This window comes from Blennius ocellaris, assembly GCF_963422515.1.
Source record: "Blennius ocellaris genome assembly, chromosome: 8".
Taxonomy (NCBI): domain Eukaryota; kingdom Metazoa; phylum Chordata; class Actinopteri; order Blenniiformes; family Blenniidae; genus Blennius; species Blennius ocellaris.
The window spans coordinates 7,196,196-7,222,010 of NC_137657.1; the positions used below are offsets into that span (position 1 = coordinate 7,196,196).

At 42.3% G+C, this 25,815-nt stretch overlaps 1 protein-coding gene across 2 annotated transcripts; it reads left to right on the forward strand.

Moving 5' to 3' along the window:
* Positions 1-1,659: 1,659 nt before the first annotated feature.
* glcci1b (glucocorticoid induced 1b) lies at positions 1,660-24,506 on the forward strand. 2 transcript variants are annotated; one of them, XM_080500861.1, is made up of 9 exons: positions 1,660-1,791; positions 1,970-2,302; positions 7,118-7,266; positions 14,670-14,759; positions 16,853-16,969; positions 17,697-17,834; positions 20,253-20,442; positions 21,617-21,737; positions 22,588-24,506. In XM_080500861.1, the coding sequence occupies exons 2-9, from the start codon at positions 2,026-2,028 to the stop codon at positions 22,904-22,906; spliced, it is 1,401 nt and encodes a 466-aa protein (XP_080356987.1). In that variant the 5' UTR covers positions 1,660-1,791; positions 1,970-2,025; the 3' UTR covers positions 22,907-24,506. The 2 variants fall into 2 exon arrangements, with proteins under 2 accessions (XP_080356987.1, XP_080356988.1); XM_080500862.1 differs by having other exon boundaries at positions 16,856-16,969.
* The last annotated feature ends 1,309 nt before the right edge of the window (positions 24,507-25,815 follow it).

Below are 25,815 nucleotides of genomic sequence, written 5' to 3' on the forward strand. Positions count from 1 at the left end.
CCACGCAACACAACACCCCCATTTGCTCAGAGAGAAAGTTCATTCTTGACTTTCCAAAGAACAGCTGACACGACAACAATTACTTGTCTGAAGTGGACCTTCCAGTTATACCATGCAGTTTGTTTTTTTCTTCCTAAACAGATTGGCCAGTCGTCACGAGATGGTGAGTTTTTGTGTTCGGTGTTGGCTTGAATTTTGAGCCTTTGAATCCATTGTCACACCAAATGTTTTGAGCACAAGATGAATTTCACTTGGGTTTATTGTTGCTGCCATGGTACAGAAAACAAAGCATTAGAGGCAGAAAAAGGAATGTAAATACCAAGACATAAAGTTAATCATCTTCTCAACCAGCCAATCCAAACTGACTGCATGAAGGCAGGTTACACCCTGGACAGGTCACCAGTTCATCACAAGTCCATCACAGGGTGAACACAATTAACATAGTAATTTACGCCTATTCTCACCCACAGCATGACATAATAACCATAAAAACAATGTTTACAATATAGTAACAAATGTTAGAGTAACAAAGGAACCATGCAAAGTTCACAGAAAGGCCTGCAACCAGATTCAAACAGGATATATACATATATATATACATATATTTATATATACACACACACAAGTATAAAGGACGCTGTGGAACATTTTGGTGTGTCTACTCTCTAAAATTACAATGAAACTGAAGTGGATCACAAAACAGAAAAAAAGTGTATTTTAATGTGTGCTTGCTTTAAAAAAAAAAATTAGTTTTCAAATAGCCCTTCATGCAAGCAGGATTCAAATCATGTGTCCCTCACACTTAATGCGACTTAACCTGATATGCATGACAAACAAATCACAACAGTCCAGATAATTTTCACTGGAATGGGTGGAAACAAGTTTGTTTTGATTGAGTTGAGTCCGGTTTTTTGTGTTTTTAAAAAAAAATCAAAATGGCAGAAACAAATGAACTCACACTTAAGCCTTTCAAAAATAGTAGAAATAACATGTTGCCCAATGCATTGAAATTACTTTGCTGGTCACAACATTGAAAGTAAATTATAAATACAGTATAGACATTAAAAAATAATGCAAATTTGAAGTTAACTACTGAGCTGCCAGTAACTATCAGTGCAGGTTGTGTGCTTCATGTGCTTCTTCTTCCTGCCTGTAAGAGTAACAACCAGCAACCATGACCACATGTACTAGCACAAAACCCAGAAAACAAGGACTCTTCATGTGTTGCAAATTGAGGTAGTTATTAAATGCATGTATGAACACTCCCAGCTTCAGCAGTAAAACAGGGTGTGAAGCCTTTTCACTTTCAGGCATGTGTAAATTTGCCCCCAAAACAGTAAATGTTGAAATGGCACGATCAAATTTTTATCAAGTCGTAGCACGTATTTGATGTGAAATACTTTGTAGTGATAATGGTGTGAAATAAAGAAAGTTTTATACTTTTTTTTTTTTCCTTTACAAAAACAAACTTTTTCACACACAAGTACCACATCGCGATTATGATTGGCTGAAAGTGTGGTCCATAGACGAATTCTGACCAATTAGCGAGCTTACTGTACAGGCGCAGCGGCCAATCAGAAGCGCCGGAGCGAGCAGCGTAGCCCGCCCCTTCTGCTGAGCCAGTAGTCGAGCCGGAGCGGCTTGTCACTTAGCGTGAGTGGACGGGATGGGAAAGACGCCGCAGGAGCTGGAAACCACCAATTTAACGTTCCGAGAAGTATCGAAAAACAACTTTTAAAGTTACCCACGCTATGGTTGCAGCTCCCCACAGCATGTGGTAGCACCCTACAGGTGAGTTCAGCGTGATAATAAGACGTGTCGAAGCGTCTTTTTTCCCCCAAACTACCTTGAGCGCGTGAGTTTTTTTTTTCTTCTTTAAAGGAAGCTAACGTTTTTTGTTGCTAACGTGCTAATGTTTATCTTACCACCCCCCCCTCCCCCTCCCCCACCCCATCATCTCCTCCTCCAGAGAAAGAGCACAACTTTGTTTTTTTTGCCTGCGATAAGAATTCATAACCCCGGAGGATGTCGGCGCCCAGCAACTCGCTTCAGCAACCGCGGGTGAGACGCAGCAACGCGGGTTCCCCCGGCAGCTGCCGTCTGCACCCCCTCCGAGCCACGGTGCCCTACCAGCTCCTGCGCGGGGGCCAGAGCAGCCCGACGCGGCCGCAGATCCTTAACAGCCGGGGCTCGAGCCCCCCCTCCAGCCCGACGCTCACTTCAGGAAGTGCGAACTCAAAGCCAAGACTGTCCCCAGAAAATAAGGAGTCGTCCTGCCCCTCGGACTCTCCAGTCTCCAGAGGTAAAGAAACAATAAAACGACACGCATTCGTAATAACGTGAGAGTAAAATATGCCATGTCACCACGCATGTTTGTCTAAATCGCTTTAATTGCTGGTATGTAAACTTTTATTGTTACCATGTGGTGCGTAGGCATGCAATTAAACCTGACCATTACAGCTGTTTGGAGATAAATATGACAAAAGTAAAAAAAAAAAAAAAACATATTGGGGGAGGGTGGCCTGTGAGCCTGGAAACACTTGCTTTGCAGGAGGAGGATGCATTAAGGGTTTCACCTATCATCCACACACAATAAGACACTCATAAACTGCCTGGAGTGCAATGTTGGCAACTCTTATTTGATATGGACTTTTGACAGGGAGAGGGGGAGGAGAGGATTGGCAGCAACGCATGCTTTCAGTTGTAATCGGGCCACGTCACTGCTCAGCAAATGTTCAGGTGTAGCCTATTCTGACCTCCCTCGTGTAACAAATACTGTGCTTGACACATTCACGCCATACGCTAAACATTACCATGTTACCTTGCACGTGGATAACAGGAGTGTATTGTCCCATGTCATGCTCGGCCGATTCTCTGAATTGCAACGGAGATACCGAGAAAAAGGACGTGGAAGTCCAGGTGGTTGTAAATCCATGTTACCTCGTGCCAAAGTAAATCTTATTTATGTGACTGCCTCCTCCTGCCAAATATCGACACTGCGGCCCGTTTTTCAGTAGCAGCATCCCTTCAAAGCCAGAATTGCATTTTTGCTGAAATATGGCTGCCTTTTTTGTGCAAAACAAGCGCGTAACTACTCCACACTATCTGGAAAGTGTTTGAAAGACAAAGTGCTTGGTAAGCGTGAGAAGGCTTCCTATTTTTCATCAACAACTGCATCACTGCTACCTCCAGAGGGAAGCCATTTCACCAGGCTTACCTTTAACCGAATCCTTGCCCTCTTTTCTCTGTGAAGCAAGGTGGTTATTGCGGAGTTGTGTGGAATTTTATGTTTGTGACGTTCCTCACATTCCTCACTTCTTTGAATGAGGTGACCTCCAACCTTGACCAGTGTAGCATGCAAGGCAGGAAACGAAGTCTCTGCCATAACAACTGAGTAGGCAGATTCACCAGGCACCATGGGTTTTCACCCGTGCCTCGCGAGCCGACTGTTGATGATTCTCAACCCCAGTGGCATGCCACGCATACCTCGATCCTCTGAACGAGACAACCTCTCACCCAGGCCAGTGTCCCATGTCAGTGGCGTTGATGGAGACTTGCCCCTCTTTCATGGACGTGACCTCACAAGCCGAACGCGTGTCAGAGGCCTCCGATGACGACTGTGATTGTGTCAGTTGGTGGATGCCAGGAATCAAACACTCAAGATGTTGTACGGTTTTATTTCCAGCCACATATGGCATAAGCATGATTTAGTCATTTTCATTTAGTTTTACTGCACTCTAGCTTGATCTAACTGAAGCAGTAGGCTTTGCAATTTGCAATATCTCATTTATTGTTGTACTTTGAACCCACACATGAACATAATACTTACCGTTTGGTGGAAACTTCAGTGCTACACAGTACCACAAGGGTTGGTGCCAGAAATTGTGTGTGTGGTGAGGGAAAATGCCGTGTTCCAATGATTTAGGACTTAGCCTGATGATGATGATGATAATGATGATGGACAGAGTCAAAAGTATTATATTCCACATCGTGACCTTTTAGGCTCTCCAGAGTGACATCATCCTCTTACCACAGTGTCCCAACAATGAACGTCCCACTCTCTGTCAAAGTGCCAGCAATGCTGAAACAGCCCTGCTTCATTGTCAACCTTTCAAACTGCAGAGTAGGACCAAATCTGAACATGGTGTCGAAATCGGTTGACTCCGGTGGAAATGTCCTCCTAACTGCCTGTGCGTAATGATTTGAAGTGCCACGACGGTGAAGCTTAGCTCAGAAATGCCACTTACCTCTGTTGGCACATGTCAGTCATTCATTTAGATACACATTCCATTCAAACTTGCTCTGGCGTACCTGTGTAAGATGCACCAAGTGAAGTTAATAATGCCAAAAAGCCATTTCCTTACCCAGTTAGGCACACATACCGAAACTCTTAATTCAAGTTTAATGTCACCATTCATACTATGTGAAAGATGCTTCCAGGCGAGGTTTGCAATCAAAAGTCATGTTAGCGTCTCAAATGAATGTTATTGAGCCATGAAATCTGGCCAAGCCTAATTTCTGAAGCCATTTCTGTCTAATCATGTTATCAAACCACTTATGTAGATCGACATTTTATATTATTAATATGGTATAATCCTCTGTACCAACTTATGGAATCATTAGCAGAATCAATGAAGCCTTATGCTGAATCAATAAGCTTTGAAAATTAAGTAATAACAGTTGCAAGAGAGTATATTTGTACTCTCTAACCATAAAGTGTTCAGTTTTCTGGCCTGTCATCCTTAAAACACAAACTCTAACAATAAGATTGCATTAGTTGAATTGAATTAAGAATAAGTAACAATTTTAAGTAAGACCACTAGAAGTGGATACTATATCTTAAAAGTGACTATTGCACATACCTATTGGGAGACAATTTGCATTTTCACCTCTGTACTTTTTCGGTAATCTGCACAAATGCAATAAAATTGAGCTGAAGCGATTTGATGGCAGTTGAGACTTGAGGGAATTCTGGTGGAAATACTCTAAATAGTCCAAATCTGGTTCAGCGTGATCAGCCCGGACCTATTGGCCTCTACCTTCAACAAATTTGAGTAAAAGCAAACCTTGGAAGGTTATTGTGGTTGAGTTATGGTCAGGTCAAGCACAACAGTGTTCTGAGCACGGCTAGCACAAGTACCAGCAGCAGCCATCATTCTGTAGTGGGTTAAGTACGAGCAAATTGTACATTTTATGAAAGGGCATCTCCGCTTCCACACCATGCTTTTTTTTTTAAACCGCAGCATACGCGTAACATCGCAGGGAGGGTGACTTGTCTGCTTGCTCTGTAGCGCTGACTAGTGGCTGTCGACTGCATCACATGAGGTGAAATTGTACATGAATTTAAAAAAAAAAAGGCAATCATTTACCCTACTAATCATGTGCATCCCTAGTTGAGACTATTTACACAAAACATTTCTTAAAGTCTACCAGGGATAGTTTTATAAAGTATAAACAATTCTGCTTTCATTCAATTAAGCATATGTGAAACACTGGCACGGGTATGACATCTCTAAAATTGAGGTTATTGTGGTTTACTTTTCAGCCAGTGTCGAATAGGCCTTAGAAAACTTACAGCAAAGTGTTCTGCTGTGGATTAATGATTTAGACCACATGTTTGTTTTTACATTTGCTTCTGCCCTCCAGCAAATAAACCTGCCATTTATCCCTGGAAATGTGAAGTACTTTTCTCAGCAACAGCATGTCCTGTGAAGGCAAGCTCTTACTAAAGAGTTGCCTTTAAATTAGTCCCATAATATCGTACAGACCACTTTCTTTCTCCCAAAAAACTCAGCAGATGGACGTCTTTGATGTCTTGGCTTCTTTCACACTGTTGCTTTTTCCTCATCAGGAGATTATTCTAGTCTGGGAATTTGGGAGATGATGGAAAATAACCACAATCCCAGTTCAGAGAGCACTGGCTTGGCCTATATCAATATTGATGGAAATTTAGCCTGCTTCCTTTGTCTCCAATGCTTCAGGGAATTTTACTGTAGCCCAGTAAGCTTACTTAGGCAATACCTTTGGGTGGGTAGGCCTGTGTATTTTGTGAACAAAGAACAACAATGAATGGCTGTGTAGTTCTACTAGGAGAGGGGTGCCTCATGTAGATAGTTTAGTCTGTGTGTGCTCATGGTAAGGCCTCAGTCTGCACTGGAAAGGAGAAGAGTGCTTCCTGCTTGTCGTTCACTCACTGATCTGAAAATAGAGAAACAGTTTTCAGTAATCATCCAAGTATGATTGAAGCTAACTTAGTGTGATGATGCTCTCGAGCTAATGTCTTTGTGTTTGCTTGTTATGTTTTCCACCTCTTCTTTTTTTTTTTTTTTTTTTTCTGCGTGTCACTGCAGGAATGTTGAGTGGATGCAGGCAGTATTGATGTGCATTGTGGTGTGGTTGTTTATGAGTTCTTATGTGGGTGGTGTGTGCTTAACTGCTCGAGCTCACTGCAGATTGCTCTCATAACATCAGATACTCCTGCTCAGCCATTTGCATTTGCTTCAGGCCTCGACTTTCAAATCCTCCTGCTCTCTGCTCCGCACTAATATCTGCAGGATTAGCACAAAAAAATAAGGGTCTGCACTTTATAAACAAGAGGAAATTGTAAGAAAAACTCATCGTAACACGTGTAAGTAATAGCAGTAGTGCTAGTGCAAAGATTAAACAAAACAAGAAGCCAGCCAACAGCTACAGCTCAATCAAAGTTTAAAATCTGTTCTTTAAGTGTAATGCACGTACATCTACTACATTCACAGCCTTACTTTCTCTTCCAAATGTAACGCCTAATGAAAGAAACTAGGTCAAGGAAGCAAAACTGTTTTGACATAAATTCATTATGCAATTACTTTTTCCTTGGCTAAAAATAATCCAAATGTAAGCATCCACAATATGGCTCCCAGTCTTTTGCTGCAAAATAACCAAGAGAGAGATTTATGACACTTGCATATTCATATGCTTGTTAAACTAGTTTGTTTTGTTTGTTTTTAAATCAACACCATCAGGATGGATAAACATTTGATTTAACAAATACCTTTGAGGTGTGTTGCATATGGTGCTTGTACATCTCTGGCTCTGCTTAATTCTTCTTTTTTTTTTTTTGTTCCACCTCAATCTACAGCTGAAAGGTCCAAATTGCAGGTTCGGAGTTCAAGTGCCATCCGACGGGCATCTTCCCTGGATGCCATCACAGGGCCGTACCTCACCGGCCAGTGGCCCCGGGACGCCCACGGACCCTACCCTTCCTGTATGAAAGACAAAGCTACACAAGTAGGTGTCATTTAGAAAATCCCGTCTTGGCTGCAGGCCTGCACGGGTTAGCCCAGAGTCGCTTTTTCTCAACACTGTAATCTTTAGCTTTAACCCTATGTAAGCGTGCTACATCACAGACCTTTTAAGTGTAGTCATTTTTACTTTCCTCCGCCAACATGCAGGAATTTTCATATTTCACACCGATGATTAGATTAGGAGGCTGCAGATCTGAGCAGAGCTCCAGTTGTGAGTCATGTGAGGTTGTCTGTGGAAACAGTGATTCGGACTCATACTCCTGCAATCATGTGTTCCAGAGGTAGCTTTTCCCTACTTTCCAAATCTCGTCAGCAATACGCTTGTATGTCATCCCAAATGTTTTTATCATCATGCACATCACGATTATTTATAGCTGCGACGTACGTGACCAAAAGCGTTTGTATCTTTAGGGAATAGATGCATCAAAAATCATGTCTGCTTATTATTTTACTCTCATCGTTTTCTAATGTGTCCAATGCATTTTACATGAAAGTTATTTAGTTATCGTCACATTTGATGCTTTCACTTTTCTAATCATGCAAAACGTCACATGCGGTGCCAGTTGAAAAGGAAATCATTGCAACTTTAGAGAAGTAGAGTCAAATGGGCTAATCGGTGTATAATCGGGAGGGAACGAAAAATAAAGCTGACTGCGCAATGCGCTTGAAGTATTGTAATAATCACAAGCTGGATGAGTTTTGCTCAACATGGTTTATAAGTTGAAGTTAGTTTAAAATTTGACAGGAAAGGAAATGCCTTTAAGAAAAAATCCTAATATTATTTTAAGACCATTTTTTATGCCCCTGGGCTCCAGTGTCTGGAAAAGGCTTGAATCAAATGCTCCCTTTTTCCTGGAAAACCATCGTAATTAAAACTAGAGAAATGATTATTAGTTTCTGTCATAGTGGCTGATCATGAAGGCTACATGTTTATAATCTGAAGGTTTTTGCGACGCCAACGTGGTTGGATCTGCTGTCATATAGAATTGTGTAAAGTCTGAAATTCCCCGTAAAGCACCACTAAATTACACCACTTCATAAGAGCCATGTATGGATTTTACATTGAGCCTGACCAGAGTATTCCTGGATATCAGCCCACACATGATCACTCACTAATCTCGCCATGTGATGGGAGGGTTCAATGCAGTTTTCCTTCAAGGCGCTTTTTTCTTTTCTTTTTTTCTCGGACGTTTTGCGTTATGAAAGAATATTGAATATGTATGATCATGACAAGAGCTGCTCCCCTCTTGGCGAACAGAAGCCTTTCATGTGTCTGAATGAAGACCGCCAAGCCTCATTTACATGGGCTTCGTCCCTTTAACCCCTCATTGCCTTGTGCTTCTTTGTATGTAGGCCGGGGAAGTGGTGAGAGGGCCTTGCAAGATGTCTTGAAGTGGCTGTGTGCAGAGTAAACACCTCTAATTATGGGGTTCGTGTGCAGCTGTAGAAAGACTGCACAAATTTGGAAAATCCATCGGAGAACCATTAGGGTCCTAAAAATGTTAATGGAGACAAATGCTGCTCTCATATTAATTTTTTTTGGCCGTGTTAATCTCATTGTATTGACCTAGTTTTTCAGTCGGGGATAAAAATCTGATTCAAAGTTGCTCAAAAGTTAAATCCAAACAGGAGATTAAACTGTGGAAATGTAAAATGGAGAACATATGGCAATGTTTTATTAAAGTGTGAGAGTGTGACACACTCGACAGTCCTTGAACGATTATGTGCACAAACTCCCTCAAGGATAGTCCGAGACCACTTCCTGTTAACAAGTTATGCCTGGGCCCAGCTCTTTTTTTTATAAGACAACAGCAGCAGAAAGCAGCACACAAAGGGTCCCTGGCCTCTTTTGTTGTGCACTGCACAAGTTGGACTCGGCCTCTCCTTTTGAGTTGTAACGTAGCTCTGCATGGAGGTGAAGTTGTTTGCACCTGTCCCTCTTGCTGCGGCGGAGGCGAGGAGAAATCCCACTGCTTACCACCTGGCCCTCGTGGCTGTGCGGCCCGCCCGTCTTTTGTGTGGGAGTTGAGCAGCAGAGGGCCCATACATATGCTAATCACTGTTCCGGGATATGTCTGCGTGCCCTGGGCCCTGTGGTTACAGAACACAGAGCATGTCTGTATGAAGATTAGGGCCTGGACACACCAAGCTGACCTCAAAGAACTCGCTCGGACAAAAAGCAGACTGATCAAACACTTTATATCATATCTGCTGATAAAAGTTGCACTTTAATACAATGCAAATGGCTGTGGCCGATCAGCAGCTGACCACAGGCATCTGTGTACACTCTCCACCTGCATGAGCGCAAATAGCTCATCGCGATCATGGATTTGTATTATTCAAATTACATGGAAAAATAATTGGCTTTGTGGCTTTCCTTACTTGTGATTTGAAAAAAAAAAAAAAGCTCATTGCATTGCACTTTCCATCACTGTCTATTGCACAGTGATGGAACCATATTTATGTCGAAATTTACATGTAAAACAAAATCTTTGCACTCAGGAATTTGAAAGTTGGCTGTTTGAAATGTTTTTGTCTTAAAAAAATTAATATGTATATATACACATGGAAGTACAGGAGACCCAGGTGGCGGAAGGAAACACATAGCAGTCATCTTTACAGTACTCTATGTGTTTACATTGATATTCAGCTGTGTCAAAGAGAACAGAGCAGAGTCTCAGAAATTAAAAATGTATTTTAATAGCCTTTGCTGGGTGCTTATAGGTCTAACTCATAAGATTGACTGGTCAGGCAGGCTGAAATGATCAGACTGCCTTGAAAGTCTTAACGTTTTACATGGCGTGACCAGGCTGTCGGCCGGTACAGACAATAATGCTTCATATCTAAGGCCTTCGTGTGAGCATAATGAGATGTAGTTTGTGTTGACTGAGTTTAGTGAAACAAGCTTGTAATCAGAAATTAACTGAATCATTATCGGCGCACAGTATATTGGAAAATATTAACAACTTTATCAGTCGGGTTGCTTCAGGAAGTGCATGCAGCGTTCCGCCCGGTCCACTATGGAGACCCCTGAAAGCAGCACCCTCAACTACCACAAGTAGTCAAAGTATAGATTGTCGCACACTTAGCAAAGGTTTAAAATGAGTATTTCATTGGGGTTTTCTATACATGACACACGGGGCCTAGGACATGCCAGGTCAACTCCCCAAGTTTGCCTCCTCACGCTCATCTTTAAAACCTACTAAATGATAGCAGTGGCTGTCTGCTCGCATGTCTCGGCACGCAATCCAAACAAACCAGCACAAATTCCACTGCAACTCTATTGAAGCCCAGTCATTATTTCCTGCTTTGGAACAGAGCTGGATTCTTGAGGATGTTGCCTGCATGTAACCCTTTGGGTGGGAATCACAATAGGAAGCCGGCTGCAGGCTATGGTAAAAGAGTATTTTATCTGTGCAAGCATTACATTATCAGGCTCAGCACCTGGCACACGAGTCGGTCTTCAAAGCACACAGGCGAGGGCTTGAGGTTCAACCGCTGGCGCGATAAAAGGGCTCGAGGTAAATAAAGGTGGGAGTTCTTGTTAACAGTCAGTTTGTTTGGAAGGGGTCACAGAGTCAATAAGGAAGGAAAGATAGCCTGCAGCATTTTTAACCGTCTTGTCTCACTGTGCCTGGGGATTTAATGCACAATTGCAGCTTTAGATATCCATCATAAAGAAAAACTTAACCCCTTGTTTGCCACCATTGGGCTGTCAACTTCTTTAAAAATAGTTTGAGATGGTCTTTTAAACCAACTGTCATTTTTTTGTTTAGTTTTTTTTTTTTTATCCCAACACTACTGAAAGCATAAATAATAGTATTTATTGTTGCTCCGATTGTAAATTTTTCCAATCTCAGATGTGATTCATTAGCGTATCACACATTTGTAACATGAGCGCCACAGAAATATTACCTGCTCGATATTGAAAGGTGAAGCCATCTTGGACAAAGGGGCAGTGTACTCCTGATCGTGTTTCAGCTCCTCGGTTACATAATTTTCACAGCAGATGCCCCTTCTGAGACGACCCTTAGTGGGAGTTGGGGACAGCTGGATTCAAACCCTCAACTGTAATCTCACTGCTCTAACCTCTTGGCCGCTCCCACAGCCATAAAATCTAAATGAATTGAGACGTCCTGGTCTTCACATGGTTAAATGTATCGAGTAATGAAGTTAATTAGAACGTGTTCAGCAACATTCAGTCAAAGGTTTAGGCCTCTGTTTCAGTCTTTTGATATTTGATAAAAGGGTTTTTCAACCCGCCTGATTTACGGCCTTCAATGAGTCACATATTTCGGTGCAAGTGAAAGCATTTCTCTTTTCATTGAGAAGCGTGGTGTAGGTAGCATGTCTGCTTGACGTCACCCAACATCTGTGAGAATTTAGTTTTTCCTCAGCGGCTCAGTGCAAAAACTCCACAAAGTCTGTCTGCCCTTTTCGAGCAATCTGCGCTCTGTATGCAGGGATTAAGCTGCAGAATCAAGTCTTCCAATGTTTGGCAGGGGCATCAAACGGCACAAATGGCTCCATAGGCCATGCACAAAATGTTAATGCTAAAGGCTAGCAACACATCTGCCATCCAGCATGGCCAAGCACAGGGGTCCCTTTTATGAGAGCACAAGCACCCATTTAATTCCCGTCCTTTTCTGGGGGGAACAAGTGCCAGCAAGCCAGTGCGAACGCCTTCACGGGTGTTCCTCATTATTCACAGTGTGATATTCCATATCATAGGGCAAGGCTTGTGTGCTAGTTGGAAAGCCATAGAGGTTTTTCTGTGTGCGTGGGGTCAAACACAAGGCAGTGTGAAGACACTGACATTTAAGATGTTTCGTACTACTGTGCAGCCCGTAAAACGTCAGATGTTTGAGTACCAGAGACACTGTTGATGTGCATAATCAGGGGGGAAGTATGTGGTTTCAGACAAGCCTATGAAACATCCTCGGCCTGTTTCTGTTTTTGCATCTATTTGCATAACTTAACCGTTTCCTCGTGGCCGCAGTAGATGTTTAAAAGACGCATTAAATGAAACAGTACGGCCTCTATGCTCTTAGGCCGTGAATACTTTGGATATCAGATATTTTCTCTCCGTTATACGGGTTTACCGTCAACGCAAAATGTATCTGTAGACACACTGAGCGTTGTACTGCATGTTTTCTGCTCATTACAATGCACCCGGGTTGAGTTTGTCGACTTTCACTATGTGGAAAACAGAAGTGCTCACATTCTTTACTGAAGTAGGAGTACACATACATGTGTAAAAACGATACATACAACGTCAAAGTGCAAAACTAATTGAATTCTATTGACACATGATGTCTTAAAGACCATACGAACTTCTCTGCACACTAATGCTTTTGTAATGTTTTTCAGCATGGAAGCAGCAGCTTAATTATCAGCAATGACATAGATCATGATTCATTTTGTATCATAGTTCCTATAATTATTAAAATGGGTTGTCTGGACTTTATTTAAAATACTCCTATTTTGTTTTAGAAGCATGTGTATGTTTTCTATATGAACCATAAAGACAATACAAATGTTACAGTCGGCTGCTTTGGTCCACTCCATGTACGTTTTTTTCCTCCTTGAGGTTAAAACAAGGAAAGAGACATTTTGAAGAATGTACGGAGTAGAAGGTAAACCTACATGTAGTCAATAATTGTCATCAGAAAAATTGGAATAAATGAGAATTTTCAGCTCTCTAAAGTACAGAAATAAAGTAGAATGACTTTACTTGCCACTTTGAGTACTGCTTATCAGAGATGTCTTCTTAATTGGTGTGAAAGCATCATTTCATATATATTTACCTATTTTCTCACCATGTTCTCTCTATTTCGACCATTAAATGTAACTGTTAAGCTTTACTAAGATAGCATGTGGATGACAAAGAAATTCCAATTCCTTGTATGTTTCTCAACCCAGCTTACTAATGGAAGCAATCAAACATGCAATGACTGTAGTTTTTCCCTGTTGGGATGGTTTCTCATGACTGCTTTCATCAACTCCAGATTTTCAGCTTTGCTGTTGAACACACTGCCTTCATTACTGCGTTCACCCACATCTTTCCCCACTGCTTATCTAAACATTTTACATTCGGTGTATTGACTTGTTGTTCACATGCCGATGGGACTGTACAATGAGAGGTCATATTAGCCAATCATCTCTCTCAACAAACACATTTAATGATTTATCGCTGAGCTTTGTGTAAACTCGTATTACCCGGCTTAGACGTGCACGCACATGTCAGTTTGCATATATGCCAATGCCTTTGTTTATATGTAATTTTTAATCCTGTTTTCATTATACAAACAAATGGCTAAGTACAGTGCACATTATTGTTTTAATAAATTTGTTTAGCGCTTTAATTTATTTTGTGTCCTCCTCGCACAATGAAAGTCTGTGCTTTCATTCTCATGCAATACGGTAACGAGGTGGATTTCAAAGTGGGGGGCGGGTCTCACCCAGCGGGGGCCACGGAGTTTCGGGGGAAAGTCTGGCGGTCTGGGAAATGCCTTTTCCCATAATTTATCCAATTGTATTATTTTACTAACATACATTTTTTTTAAATTCAAAGTTAATTTTATGTTAAAGTGTAGAAAGAAAAATGTACTCCAAATTCTTTATGCACCTATATTTATTTGGCATTGTGATGAACTTTGATCTGTATTTTATGTATAAAGGTACTACAGTCTCATTGTGTTAACAATGTTTGCTTTCTTTTCATATCAGTGTTTTTCACAGTTTGAGGAAAGCTTTCTTTGTGTGGTTCCACTGAGCCTCATCGAGGGCACTGCCGCAGGAAACATCTCCAACGTTTTTTAGCATCACATTTTTTTCCTTTTTAACTTTTTAGGGGAACGCGTGGAGGATAAAGCAATTAGTTTATTCAAGATGTCTCACATTTCAGAACTAAATTTAGTGTAGGTGTAATGGATCCATACATTTTTATTTAAATTAGTATTATTTCATATTTTTGCTGAACCATTGCAACAGTTGCAAACTATATGAAGACTTCCCAGCTAAATGAAGAGCAGCTAACTGGCATGAGAGGCGCTCTGCTTTCTATCGCCGATGGATCCAAGCAGCTGTTAACAATAAAGCTTCCTAATGTGAAAAACATCAGGATCTCTGGCATTCGACGAGAAACTTGCTGCTCAGACAAAGCATGTACAGTGTGAGAAGTGGGTCGTCACAATGTGGTTTAAGGTGAGGGGCTCATCCTCCCACACCTTGAAACCCCCGCTCACATTAACACATGACTCGGTTCTGCAGCAGCCATTGTACTTTGTACACTAATACACGTCAATATCCAGGGCACAATGTGTGTGAGGAAATGGAGTTGTGCAACATGTGGTTGTGTGTCAGCATGAATGCTTCTCGTTTCAGACTCCAGGTCTCTGGATTGACGAGGGAGCAGAACAGGGAAGTCCTCACCAGCGGTCGGCCTCCTGGGGCAGCGCAGACCACCTCAAAGAGGTAGATCCACCTGACGCCATCTCTGCTCTCCACGTCACAGCTGCTCCTGACAACAAGCACCAGAGAGTCTGTGGAGTGCTTTCAGTCTGACGTTAAGATGGACCGTTTTCCCGGACTTGAGTGTTTTTGTCATTCCGTTGACTTAAAATGCGATTTATTTGTCAGGGTCTGAGGGCGGTCTAAATACTTTACTCCTTAAGGTTGGTTTCCACTCATGCCTATCAGCCGGGTTTGGTGGCCAACCAGCCGACCACAGGCCTCTTGCTCTCCACACCGCAGTCTAAATTTAACCTCCTTCTCCCCCTCCGGTCCCCACTCAACTGCACCCTTTGCATCTCATTATGGCCAGTTGTTTTTGAGAGACAGTGCAGGAGTTCCTCTCAAGAAACAAACCGCCATATTGTTCCCCATTCACAATACTTAAAAGTCTTGCAGATGCTCATGCACTACAATACTCCAAGATGACTTTCAAAACATTAATGGCACACAGATGTGTTTGGATTTGTTAGAACTGAGTATAAAAAGCTTTTAAAACTTTTCAGAGACTTTAAAATATGCCTTAAACCACGCATAAAGACCACAACCCAAACTGTATCCTATTATTGGGGCGACAATATTGAGAGTCAGGAAGTTCACGTGTGTGATAGGTTCATAAGAGACAGGCCTTGTAGATTATATACTTATATGATGATGCTGATATTTATGATATTGTGTAGAAATAACTGATGAAGGAAAAAAAACAGAACAGGAGTTTCTTAAAAAAACAGTTTCTGGGCTTTGGACAAATAACAGGTTTATTGCATTGAAACATTGTTAGAATCCAAATACATGAATTGCAGTTTAATTATAGACTTGCACCCGAGTTCTACTTGATAAATACATTTAGTGTTCATCTTTGTTCAGGCCAAAGCGAAGTGACTGTCTGCATAATCAATAGCAAAGCACAACCAGGAAGCCCCCCCCCCAATCCTCTGAGATTACATCGGGATTGGCTGGACTTCTTCTCATTATCGCCTGCCGCGGCCACTGAGTGAACGCATCACGCCGCATTCGAACTCTCCAACCTCTGCGATTACATGTGTGGGAGGACATCCATGAAACGAGCAGAGTCTCTTTGTTGACAGTGTTGCCAGGCTTACAAGATCAGCACTGAAGACCACACCTTTGTCTGCACAGTACAACTGCGGCTGTTGGGCTCACAAAGGGTATCCTGTTTTTTCGGCTGATCCTGAGCCAGATGTAGAAACACCCATTGACCTAACGCGTTTCATCATCGCATTCAGGATTGATTATACACGCTCTGCTGCAGACTTGAAGACATTCTTGAGGAGTAGTTCACTTCACCTCCTCATCATCCTTAATTAGTATATACTGTATATATAGTTTAGGCCGTTGGTTCAACACTAGTGCCTGGGACCCCCTGGGGCTTCACAGATCACATGGGAAAGTCCTCTCCTGCTCAGAGGTGCTTGATATTGGGTCAGAAAACAAGCGAAACAAATAAAGGCAAACCAATAAGACGCTTTCTCGAGCCTTGGGATTTGTCTGACGCTCCTCCTTCATTGTGTTGGTGAGACGGAGTGTGTCCAGCAGTGTTTGGCTGCACGTTGATGCTCTGGTCCGTTCAGACATCACGGAGGTCCTCGGCCCTTAAGAATCTGGGGTGAAAATGTTGGAGACCCAATTGACATTATATTAGTTTAGATTTCTTAGGTTATGTCTCGGCCAGAACTAAACGCATGCTGTTGTGTCTTGATAAAATGAGAACAACGAAGAAAAGTACAATTTTCCTACTTTCTACAAACATTTCATACTGAATCATTTTTATGATTATAGCTTTTAAGTCACGAAAATGCATTATCTCAAAATATTAGAACATTTAGTTCATATGTTTTTCTTCTACATTCAATTCTAATGATCAAATTTAAGTTAAATAAAGCTGTGATTCATGTTAGTTTGACTGAAGGAATATCTGGCAAAACAACAATCTTCTAAATTGTATCCTATTGGATTAATTTCAATCTGAGAGAAGTTGTTTAAAATGTGTCGTCTCCACGCAGTCGTTTGCTGAAGTGATGTCACTTTTATTCCAGCAGATTGCTAAACTGAGGCTGCAGCTGCAGCGCAGTAAACAAGTCAGCCGGCAGAGCAAAGACAGAGAGCAGAGCTCACTGCAGCCGCCACAACAGGCCCCTTCATGCCAACCACAGGTGAGTTACTCACGTCGGTGCTGAGTCAGCGGCACGAACGGAGGTTCAACGCCAAAGCATTGATGTAAGATTTCCCCCCTGGCAGCAGTGATACGATCAGCTGAGCAAAATAACACGCAAATGAAGTGGTGAACAAAGTATCTCACATATGAAATATTGATTCGAGGGCAAAGTCGCTTCCTACGTTACTTGAACTGCAGGATCAAATGTTAGTTTTAATTTAGTTTTCATCATTAGTTTGATAGTTGTAAATCATCACCATGCAGGCTGTTCAAGTATCTGATAACATGTCTAAGTTTACGAGGACTGGCGTTGCACGAGTTTGAGTGAGAAGGTCTAGTTAATGAGTCTCCCTTGTGACCAGTTCTGTGGAAGGGAGGCAGGAGGGCAGGAATGTGTCTGGGCATGTACTTTCCACTCCATGTTGGTGGTTCGTTCATTAACAGATGCCCGGCAAAGCAACATAATGGTGAATATGTACAACTTTTACAACCGCCTTTGATAGACGGGGACCGTTTCTTTTCAAAGATACTTGCAAAAACGATGGTACTTCTGCCCGGTGGACATTTTTCAGAGGGGTCAGCTGTAATATTGCTGTAAAACAAGTGAATTTGAACACATTTGCTCTTTAACGTGAGAAGACGAGGGCAACCGAGGTGTATTTACACATGTAGTATTTTGAAATGTATGTACTTATTGGCATATTTGTGACCTCTGTTCTTTCCAGTACAAGGGGAATTCATCAAACCTGAGCACAATTCCCATGACCAAGCCCCTCATATGCAGAGTGCCGAGCAGCGTGGAGGGCATCAACCACGAGCTGGAAAATGTGTTTATCAGAGAGGACTGGGAGCAGGGGATACAGGTGATTGTCTTTTTTTTTCTTCTTTTTGGAATTAAGAGAGTTCTTTTCCTTTTGGAATCCAGGTTGAGTAGCTTTGTAAGCAAAGTTTAACATCTCCTGATTAAAACACACATCATTGTAGTCAGAAGCTCAGCAGCTTTTACCCGGCGAGGTCGGCCGCCGTGTGAACCGTAGACGGTGTTGCTGCAAAATAAAGTTATTTGGACATCATTATAATGCTCACACAATCAAACGAAACACGGCCACTGCAGAGGAAAGGTTGGATAGTTTTGAAAATGAAGTGGTAAGATGAAGGAACAAGAGAGCTTCTGCTTGACCTTTGTTTGCCTCGACGACTGGAATTACTTTCGCAACGACACATCATCGGTCGGGGGAAACTAAAAGAAGTGCCTCAGAGCTCGCTGGCTGCAATCCAGGTATCGCTGTGCCGACTGTTCATACATCTCCGACTTAAAGCCACTAAATTCACCATGAGGGCCGTGGCGTTCATGGTCTCTTCGTGGATGTTACAACATCACAACTTGAAGTGAGGAAGGAACGCAGCAATATGAGTATGGATCGTCAAATTCGTCAGTGTTTTCGCAGACTCCACCCTTTTCTGTGTAAAGATGAGACTTCATGCTGCTTCATAAAGATGAGACCTGAAAGCTGTCGTCTCCAGTTCAGGGCAGACCTTTTTTTGCAAGAATGAATCACCCGTAAAAAACTTCTAACTATCGATGGATTCCTGCTGTTGCTTCACTTGGAAACCGAGAACTGCTTTGAGAGGAAAAACTATACTTATGAATCAGCCTGTTAAACTGCAGGCCAGACTATTTCCCTTAGAATTGGCCTGCCAGGACCTGACCTATTCTTTTGTCAGAGACTCTTCTTGTCTTTCATTAGTGGGTTAAATGTCAAAATAATATGTCATAAGACTCTAAATGAGAGCTTTCAAGCAAGGGAAATTTGTTTATAGCAACTGTGTGCTTTTAATTCTAAGTTGTGCACCACCCATAGCAGAAATGTAGTCATGGCTCTTAAGTTACAACAATAGGTATTTGTTTCTTTGGTTATCAAATTGTTTAAAGTCCATCCACCATCTTCTGGAGGGAGGCTGAAGTTGAGCATGGTATTTACAAAGTGACGCACTCACGTTCACACGACAGGCAGTTTTAAAAGTCCTCAACAGAACAAACCTATATGTTTGAAATATCTTAACCGCTATTAGAAAAGATCTGCAGCAGCTACAAAGCAGCATGGCCGTGCAAGCACCCATTTTATTCATCCCCACGTTAAGGAGTGACCTCACTTTCAGTTTTCGCCTGAATTCTTCATGGTGCCTGCAAGCGGTGAGGTAACGGGAACCATCTCAAAGTGACACTCCTGCACTTGACTTCTACAACTTCGTAGTAATCAAACCTTTTGTCAACAAACTGAATCAGAGCTGTGATCATCGCCCTGAGTCACAATCCTGTAAACTGAAACTGTTTTGCATAGACAGTAATTGTTAGTTTCACACTTTTAATTGGAGCGTTGTGACTCAATCGGGCTTATTTGGCACCTGTTGTCTGCTTTTTAACTTCAAATGACCGGTGTGGGGATAGTATCACTCTATAACTGAATCACAGGAAAATGACTGGGGTTTAACCCTTTAAGCACTGACTTCTGACAGCATGTCAGCGCACTCATTGTGTGTGTGTATGGTATATTGTAGAGCACAAGAAATTGCATGAATGAGCTTAAAGAAGATGTTTTTCGATAAGTTTGCGTGTGCTCTGAGTTTGGATCGTTTCAGGTAAACCATCCATTTTTCAACATTGGGTTTTTGGCATGAGTTACAGTAATGGCAGGGATCAAAAGTATCTTTTGAGGCTACGCTTAAAATTCATTCCACGCTTCCGCTCGCAGCGTTTTGCCCCTCGCAGTCAGACAGCAAGACACATATATTTTCACTCACTTCCAATGAAATCGCCCCGGGGGCAAGGAGACCCATAAATCATGGCTGATGTGGGGCAGTAAACCTCGGCAGGTCTGTAAAGCTCCACTCTTAGAACGTCTCACACACACACACACACACACACAAATGCATTTTTAACAGTCGAACGAACGTACACACCACTACAGATTTACAGCCTCCTGTGCACCAATCCTCAGTTGTTGTTTTTTTTTTTTCCTCCTCCTTCTGAATCAGCTGTGCCAAAGCAGAGTGCTCTGCACATCACGTTGTTCATCCACTGTCAAGTGCTACCATCTGCTGTGGTGTTTGCTTCTCCAATTGCCCTTTAAGCGGAGAGACAAACACACCAGAGGCCTGTTAGTTTCTTGGAGATTAGCTGTTGCTCTAAGCAAGCAGTTAGCGGCGTTGCCACAGCTCAGGTCTGTATTTTACATTCGGTCCCATCTATTAAATCCACCCCGTCCTTTGTCGGTGCACAGGCCATGGACGTGGTTGACGGCCGCCGCGCCCCCTTCCCCCCTCATCGCTACAGCAACAGTGGGGACACGCGTGACACGGACACGCAGGCCCCGTCGAGCGGCGAATCCAGCCCGTCGCCCCGCCCCTGCAGCTCGGACCAGCTCCAGTCCCCCGACGGCAGCCCCTGCTCCGCCGAGGACGTCGACAAAGGTAGACTGGCCCAGACCAGCGGCTGTGGCCGTCAGTGCTTTAAAGGGCAGTGGTGGTTTTGCTCTGCTCCCATTTCTACATGCCTGACAATTCGCGACGTATCTTGTCAAAGCAGTATGAAACTCTGTGGCGGCACCACGATGTGTAAAATCAATCGTACTGAAATGATCACATGAGTTGACGACGCTCGCGCTGAATGTGTAAAAACCAATTGTGATCATTTTAAAGTACCGTATTTTCCACCCTATAAGGCGCACCTAAATACCTCAAATTTTCTCAAAAGCTGCCTGTGCACCTTATAACCCGGTGCGCCTTATATATGGAAGAATTGCTCTACTCGAGACTGCTAAACCAGAAGCTTTTATTTTGACAGCTCTAACTTCGCAACCGGATCTTCAGAGCGGACGACACTCCACACAACACATTCATCATTCATGGTTGCACACCAACATTCTAACAAACCAAAATAAACTAGATGAAATAATTACTCCCTAAACTGGGGAACAAAAACACAGCATAAACACAATCAACACAACACCAAGCCCAACAAAAACCCACAATAACCTCCAACAACACAAAACATGAATTTGACAAATTCATCCTGAGCTCCTCAGTGCAGCCGATAGAAACTCCCATAATTCATTGCAGCTGTTTGTGGTGTTTTAAATGCAATTATTGGGGGTTATATTTGGTTTGTGGTGTCGGTAATAATTGTGTTGTGTTGTGTTTTTGTTGCTTAGTTCATGTAGTTTAGTTTATTACCGGTAGTTGTAAGTTGTCAACCAGCAGTGAAGAAGGTTTTGTGTGTAGTGTCCTCCTGGCATAGGCTGCAGGTAGGACTATCAAAATAAAATGCGTGCACCTCTCTGGGTGTTAGAATCAGTGGAAAATGTAACCTAATGGCTTTGAGCTATAAAGGTTGCTGACCACTGGTCTATTGCATGCGGCTTATAATGCGGTGCGCCTTATATATGAACAAAGTTGTAAATTATGTCAATCGATGTAGGTGCGCCTTATACTCCGGTGCACCTTATAGTGCGGAAAATACGGTAGTTCTATTTACACACCCGGACTGGCAGTTACTCTGTAGATCGAATATTGAATTTGTCATGTTTTTGTTAATGTAACAAAAGGCGGAGTCATAACGTGACGTGTTTTGTCCTCTGTGTTCCAGACGGCGTGTGCAGTTCTCCTCTGCCCAAGTTTGCCACTTCTCCAAAACCCAACAACAGCTACATGTTCAAACGGGAACCTCCAGAGGGATGTGAGAGGGTCAAAGTGTTTGAGGAGTTGGTGTGAGTATTTGATTTGTATTCAGTGAAGTAATAATTTTTTTTTAAAAACGTGGACTCAAATGTAACTCTTTATTGGACAAATGATATGCGTTGATTTCTGATTGTCCTCAAGCACATCAGGTGAAGTCTTGACCTGGAGGGACGTTAAAGAGAATGATCACTTAGTGTTATGATGGGAATGTTTGGCCCTTTTTTCTCAACCAAAGCATCTTTTCTTCCCTGTTAGTGAACCTGATCGATGCATTTATCTTACAAATGTGAAAAACTGTGAAACTTGAACATCAACACAGTGTGAATTTAAACGTGCAGCCAAATGGTCTTGAGTTATTTTTCTAAACATATTCTGCTGCAGGACAGTAGTTTTCAATCATTTAAAGGCAATTTGTAAGAGACACTTGAGCTTATTACAAGATGTTTGTGTGAGGGGTTAGAGTGTCACTTTAATTGTGAACGGTCTTCTGTTATTGGCTCTTCATATCTATACAGAAACATCTTTGAACAACTCGGCGTTAACACATATTTAGTGAGCGTCCTATAAAGCATCCACACAACCTCGAGGGCGATTATGCAATTGTCTGCTGCGTTTGCAGAGCAAACTGATTAATATAAAAAAGCAGAACATACTGAACCTCTTCTCTTGAACTCTGACAGAAATCTTTATTTTGAACATGTGACGAAAAGCAACAGCGGCCAAGTACAAAATGACGGTGGCCCTGAAGTGCTAACCGCAACAAATGAAAAAAACACAATAAGTTGAGAAACACAGCTGCAAATTGAAAATGTACGTTGAAAGGATGTCTAAAAATGACCTTTCCATGTAAAAGTACTAAGCAGAACTTGTTGTGTCCAGGTCGGGAAAATCGAAAGGCTTCCCTCTCTTCTCGTGTCCCGACAAGAACAAGGTGAACTTCATCCCCAGGGGCTCGGCCTTCTGCCCCGTCAAGCTCCTCTGCTCCTCTCTGTTCTCGCCCATCCCTCCCTCCTCCTGCTCCGCCGTCACCTCCGGTCTCTACGGCAACGGCGGCACGGGACTCCAGGCCACGCCCACTCTTCCCGCGGCCCCTCTCGCCGCCTTCTCGGCCTCGGCGGAGCGGGCCGGCGACTCCAGCAGCAGCACGGGCAGCCAGAGCCCCGACGGAGAGGCGGCACAGTTCCTCCTCACCAGCTAGTCCTCAGGTATTCACCGCCGAGCCACCTCACAGCCGACACACTGCAGCCAGTGAGGTGGTGCGGTAGGAGAGAGAGAGAGAAAGAAAGAAAAAACAAACATAAAAAAAAAAAAAAACAACAAAAAAAACTCCTTGCACTCCGATAATCCTAACGTTAGCCAGCAGGGAGTGCCCAAGGTCCACAAGAGACTTGAGGCCTGGGGGGAATGGTACCAGCATCCTGCTGCATGGTAGCGCGAGTCCTGCAGTCCACGGACTCTGGCAGTTTGGGCATTGTTGCTGACCTTGGGCACAGCCTCTCCTCACCCATCACTAACCTCTGTACCACCACAGAACCATAACAGAAGTAGCTTTGCTCTTTTTTTTTTTTTTTTTTCTTTTTAAAATGTTGTTTTGGCAAAAAAAAGGAAGAAAATACAGAAAAAAAAAATACATAGAAAAGACTGCTTGAAGTATCACGTTACTTTAGTTTCTGCAGTTCTATCAAGATTAACTGAAAGAAAAAAAAAAAATCCACAATTGTTTAAAGATTCCACTTTAGCAGAACGATTCTCGCTATGTTATCTAACCAGCTTCGTAGCTGTTCAGTGTTCAGCAGACTAACCTCTTAGACGCTTTCATGGTTTTGAGATATTGGATTGTTGCCCTGAGTCAGTCCTGGCTTGGGATGGATTCAGGCAATCGCCCCATTTGTTTAATTTTTTTTTTTTTAATCATTTGAATGTATTTTGAAAACCAGCAGTCGCCTGAGAGACTCCACCCGACACGCGGAGACCCAAACCTGCATTCCTACGTTTGATCGCTAATAGAAATTAGTGAGCAGTATGCAAATATCAGCTGTTTATTCAGAGACCAAATGCCCAATCATAACCCCCCCCCCCCCCAATCCCCATCCCCTCACTAACCAGAGCAGTAACTCAGGTCATGCGGAATGTACTAGGACGATGCCTCTCCCCCCACAATGTTTCTGTCTTCAACAGGAAGACGTTCCAGAATGTCTGTTTTCTGTCACTTTCCCCCCGAAGAGGTCGATTATTATTATTATTATTATTATTATTATTATTATTCCAGACTGAATGACGAGACGTCACGGCTGGTGACGGACCGTTAGCCTGTCCAGGTTAGAGTTTCAGGTGCTACCACACATTCCAGAGACCGCCGTCGTGCGTTGGGCCGCCACGACGTGAACACGACGAGCGACATAAGCTACACCCTCCCAAATTCTTTAATGGTGTCATTTGTTTTTCCCTTTTGCTAAGAGATGAACCAAAGCAAACTACAAAACGACGAGAGGCCTGTGTTTTAGTTTTTTTGTTGCTTTTTTTTTTTTTTTTTTTCAAATTTTAAGGACACGGGTGACACACTGTTCTTAGACTTTACGTATTCTTCATTTTGTCTCCAAACAACTCTGAAACGGAGAGCGTGTTCACACCTGGTGTTAAAATGCTGCTTGGGTCGGCGCTTGATCACAGTAAAGTGCTTTCAGGACCGACTCTGATCCAGTATAAACCACAATGAGCTCATCTAGTTGAACTGTTGTCTTCCATGAGTAAACGGTACCATGCAGAAGTTGTGGTATGTCCTCAGGTGGAAAATGGATGTGGAAAAGTTTTAGGGTGGGGGGAGAGAGGGGGAAAAAAAAAAAAAAAGCTGCAGCGCTTCTTAAAGTGAATGTCATTTTATCACCGGGTGGAAAATACAAAGTGGATTTGAAAAGTCGTGGTTAATTAAGCACAGATCATCTGTTTGTTTTCTGCTTCAGATCTTCCTGTTGAGATGGACCACTTGTCCTTCTTTCCACTGAACTCCTTTCAATTTGTTTTCTTGTTTCATCTGCTGCAGAATGGATCAGACTCCTTCTCGCTGGTATTAGATGTGTATTTTTCCACCAGCCTGAAACTTCTGCACAGTACTGCGACTCTCGGTGAATAAAGTTACTGGATCTCACACATTTTAGTTCCAGGTGTACGAAGGTTTGATCGGGACGGAGCGACACACGTCAGTGGCGTTTTAACACAATGAAACCAAGCCTGATTACACCGACTTGAAATGATAATCATAAGTTGTTTTGTTAATTTAGAGACCAATTTTGTAAGTTAAAACAATCTGAGAAGAGAGTGCAATTTAACTTTTTTTTTTTTGTTTGTTTAAAGTAAAGCTATACTTCATTGAAATTGTGTAACACAGTTCTGGAAGTCACTGCACACGGAGAATTATCAGAACATATTTAATGGAAATGGAGAAAAAGCAGAACGATGCCGACAAAACATTGAGTTTTAAGAGCACACGCTTCATTTCCTAACTTTGATCTGTTTTGGGGTTGTTGTTTTTTTTCCTTCCGTCTCTCGCACGCAGAAACGCGAGCATGCTGCACATGCCACACAAATTAAGTTGAAATGAAATCTTCTTTTTGTTGTTGTTGCACCTCCGGGAGTTTCAGTCATACTCCGTCTGATTTTTATTCAAACTCTCAGTTGAGAAATGATTCAGTTCTCCTGTGTATTACACATTTTTATGTAGACCTTGTGTGTTTTTCAATAAAGTAAGCAAAAAAAAAAGTCACTTCTTGGAATCGCTTGCACTCTTTTGTAACAAACACCAAGAAATAACCAGTGTTTAGAGGAGGTAAGGCATTTTGTATTTGGTCGTAACTGAATATTAAGAAAGTTCACATGGCTTAAACGTCAAAGATTAACATGTGTGATTACATTAAGGCATTTTACTCAAAATACTTTATGCAGCATTGTAGTGGGTCAGGATACAATTCTAATTTTACAATGATCCAACTATTAATGTAATCTGACTTTGGAAATGATACACTAAAGTGCAAAACCTGCTAAATAAATCTGATGATGTGATTGAATGGCAAAAGAGCTCATTAATACAAATGTACGGTTCAATTTATAAAA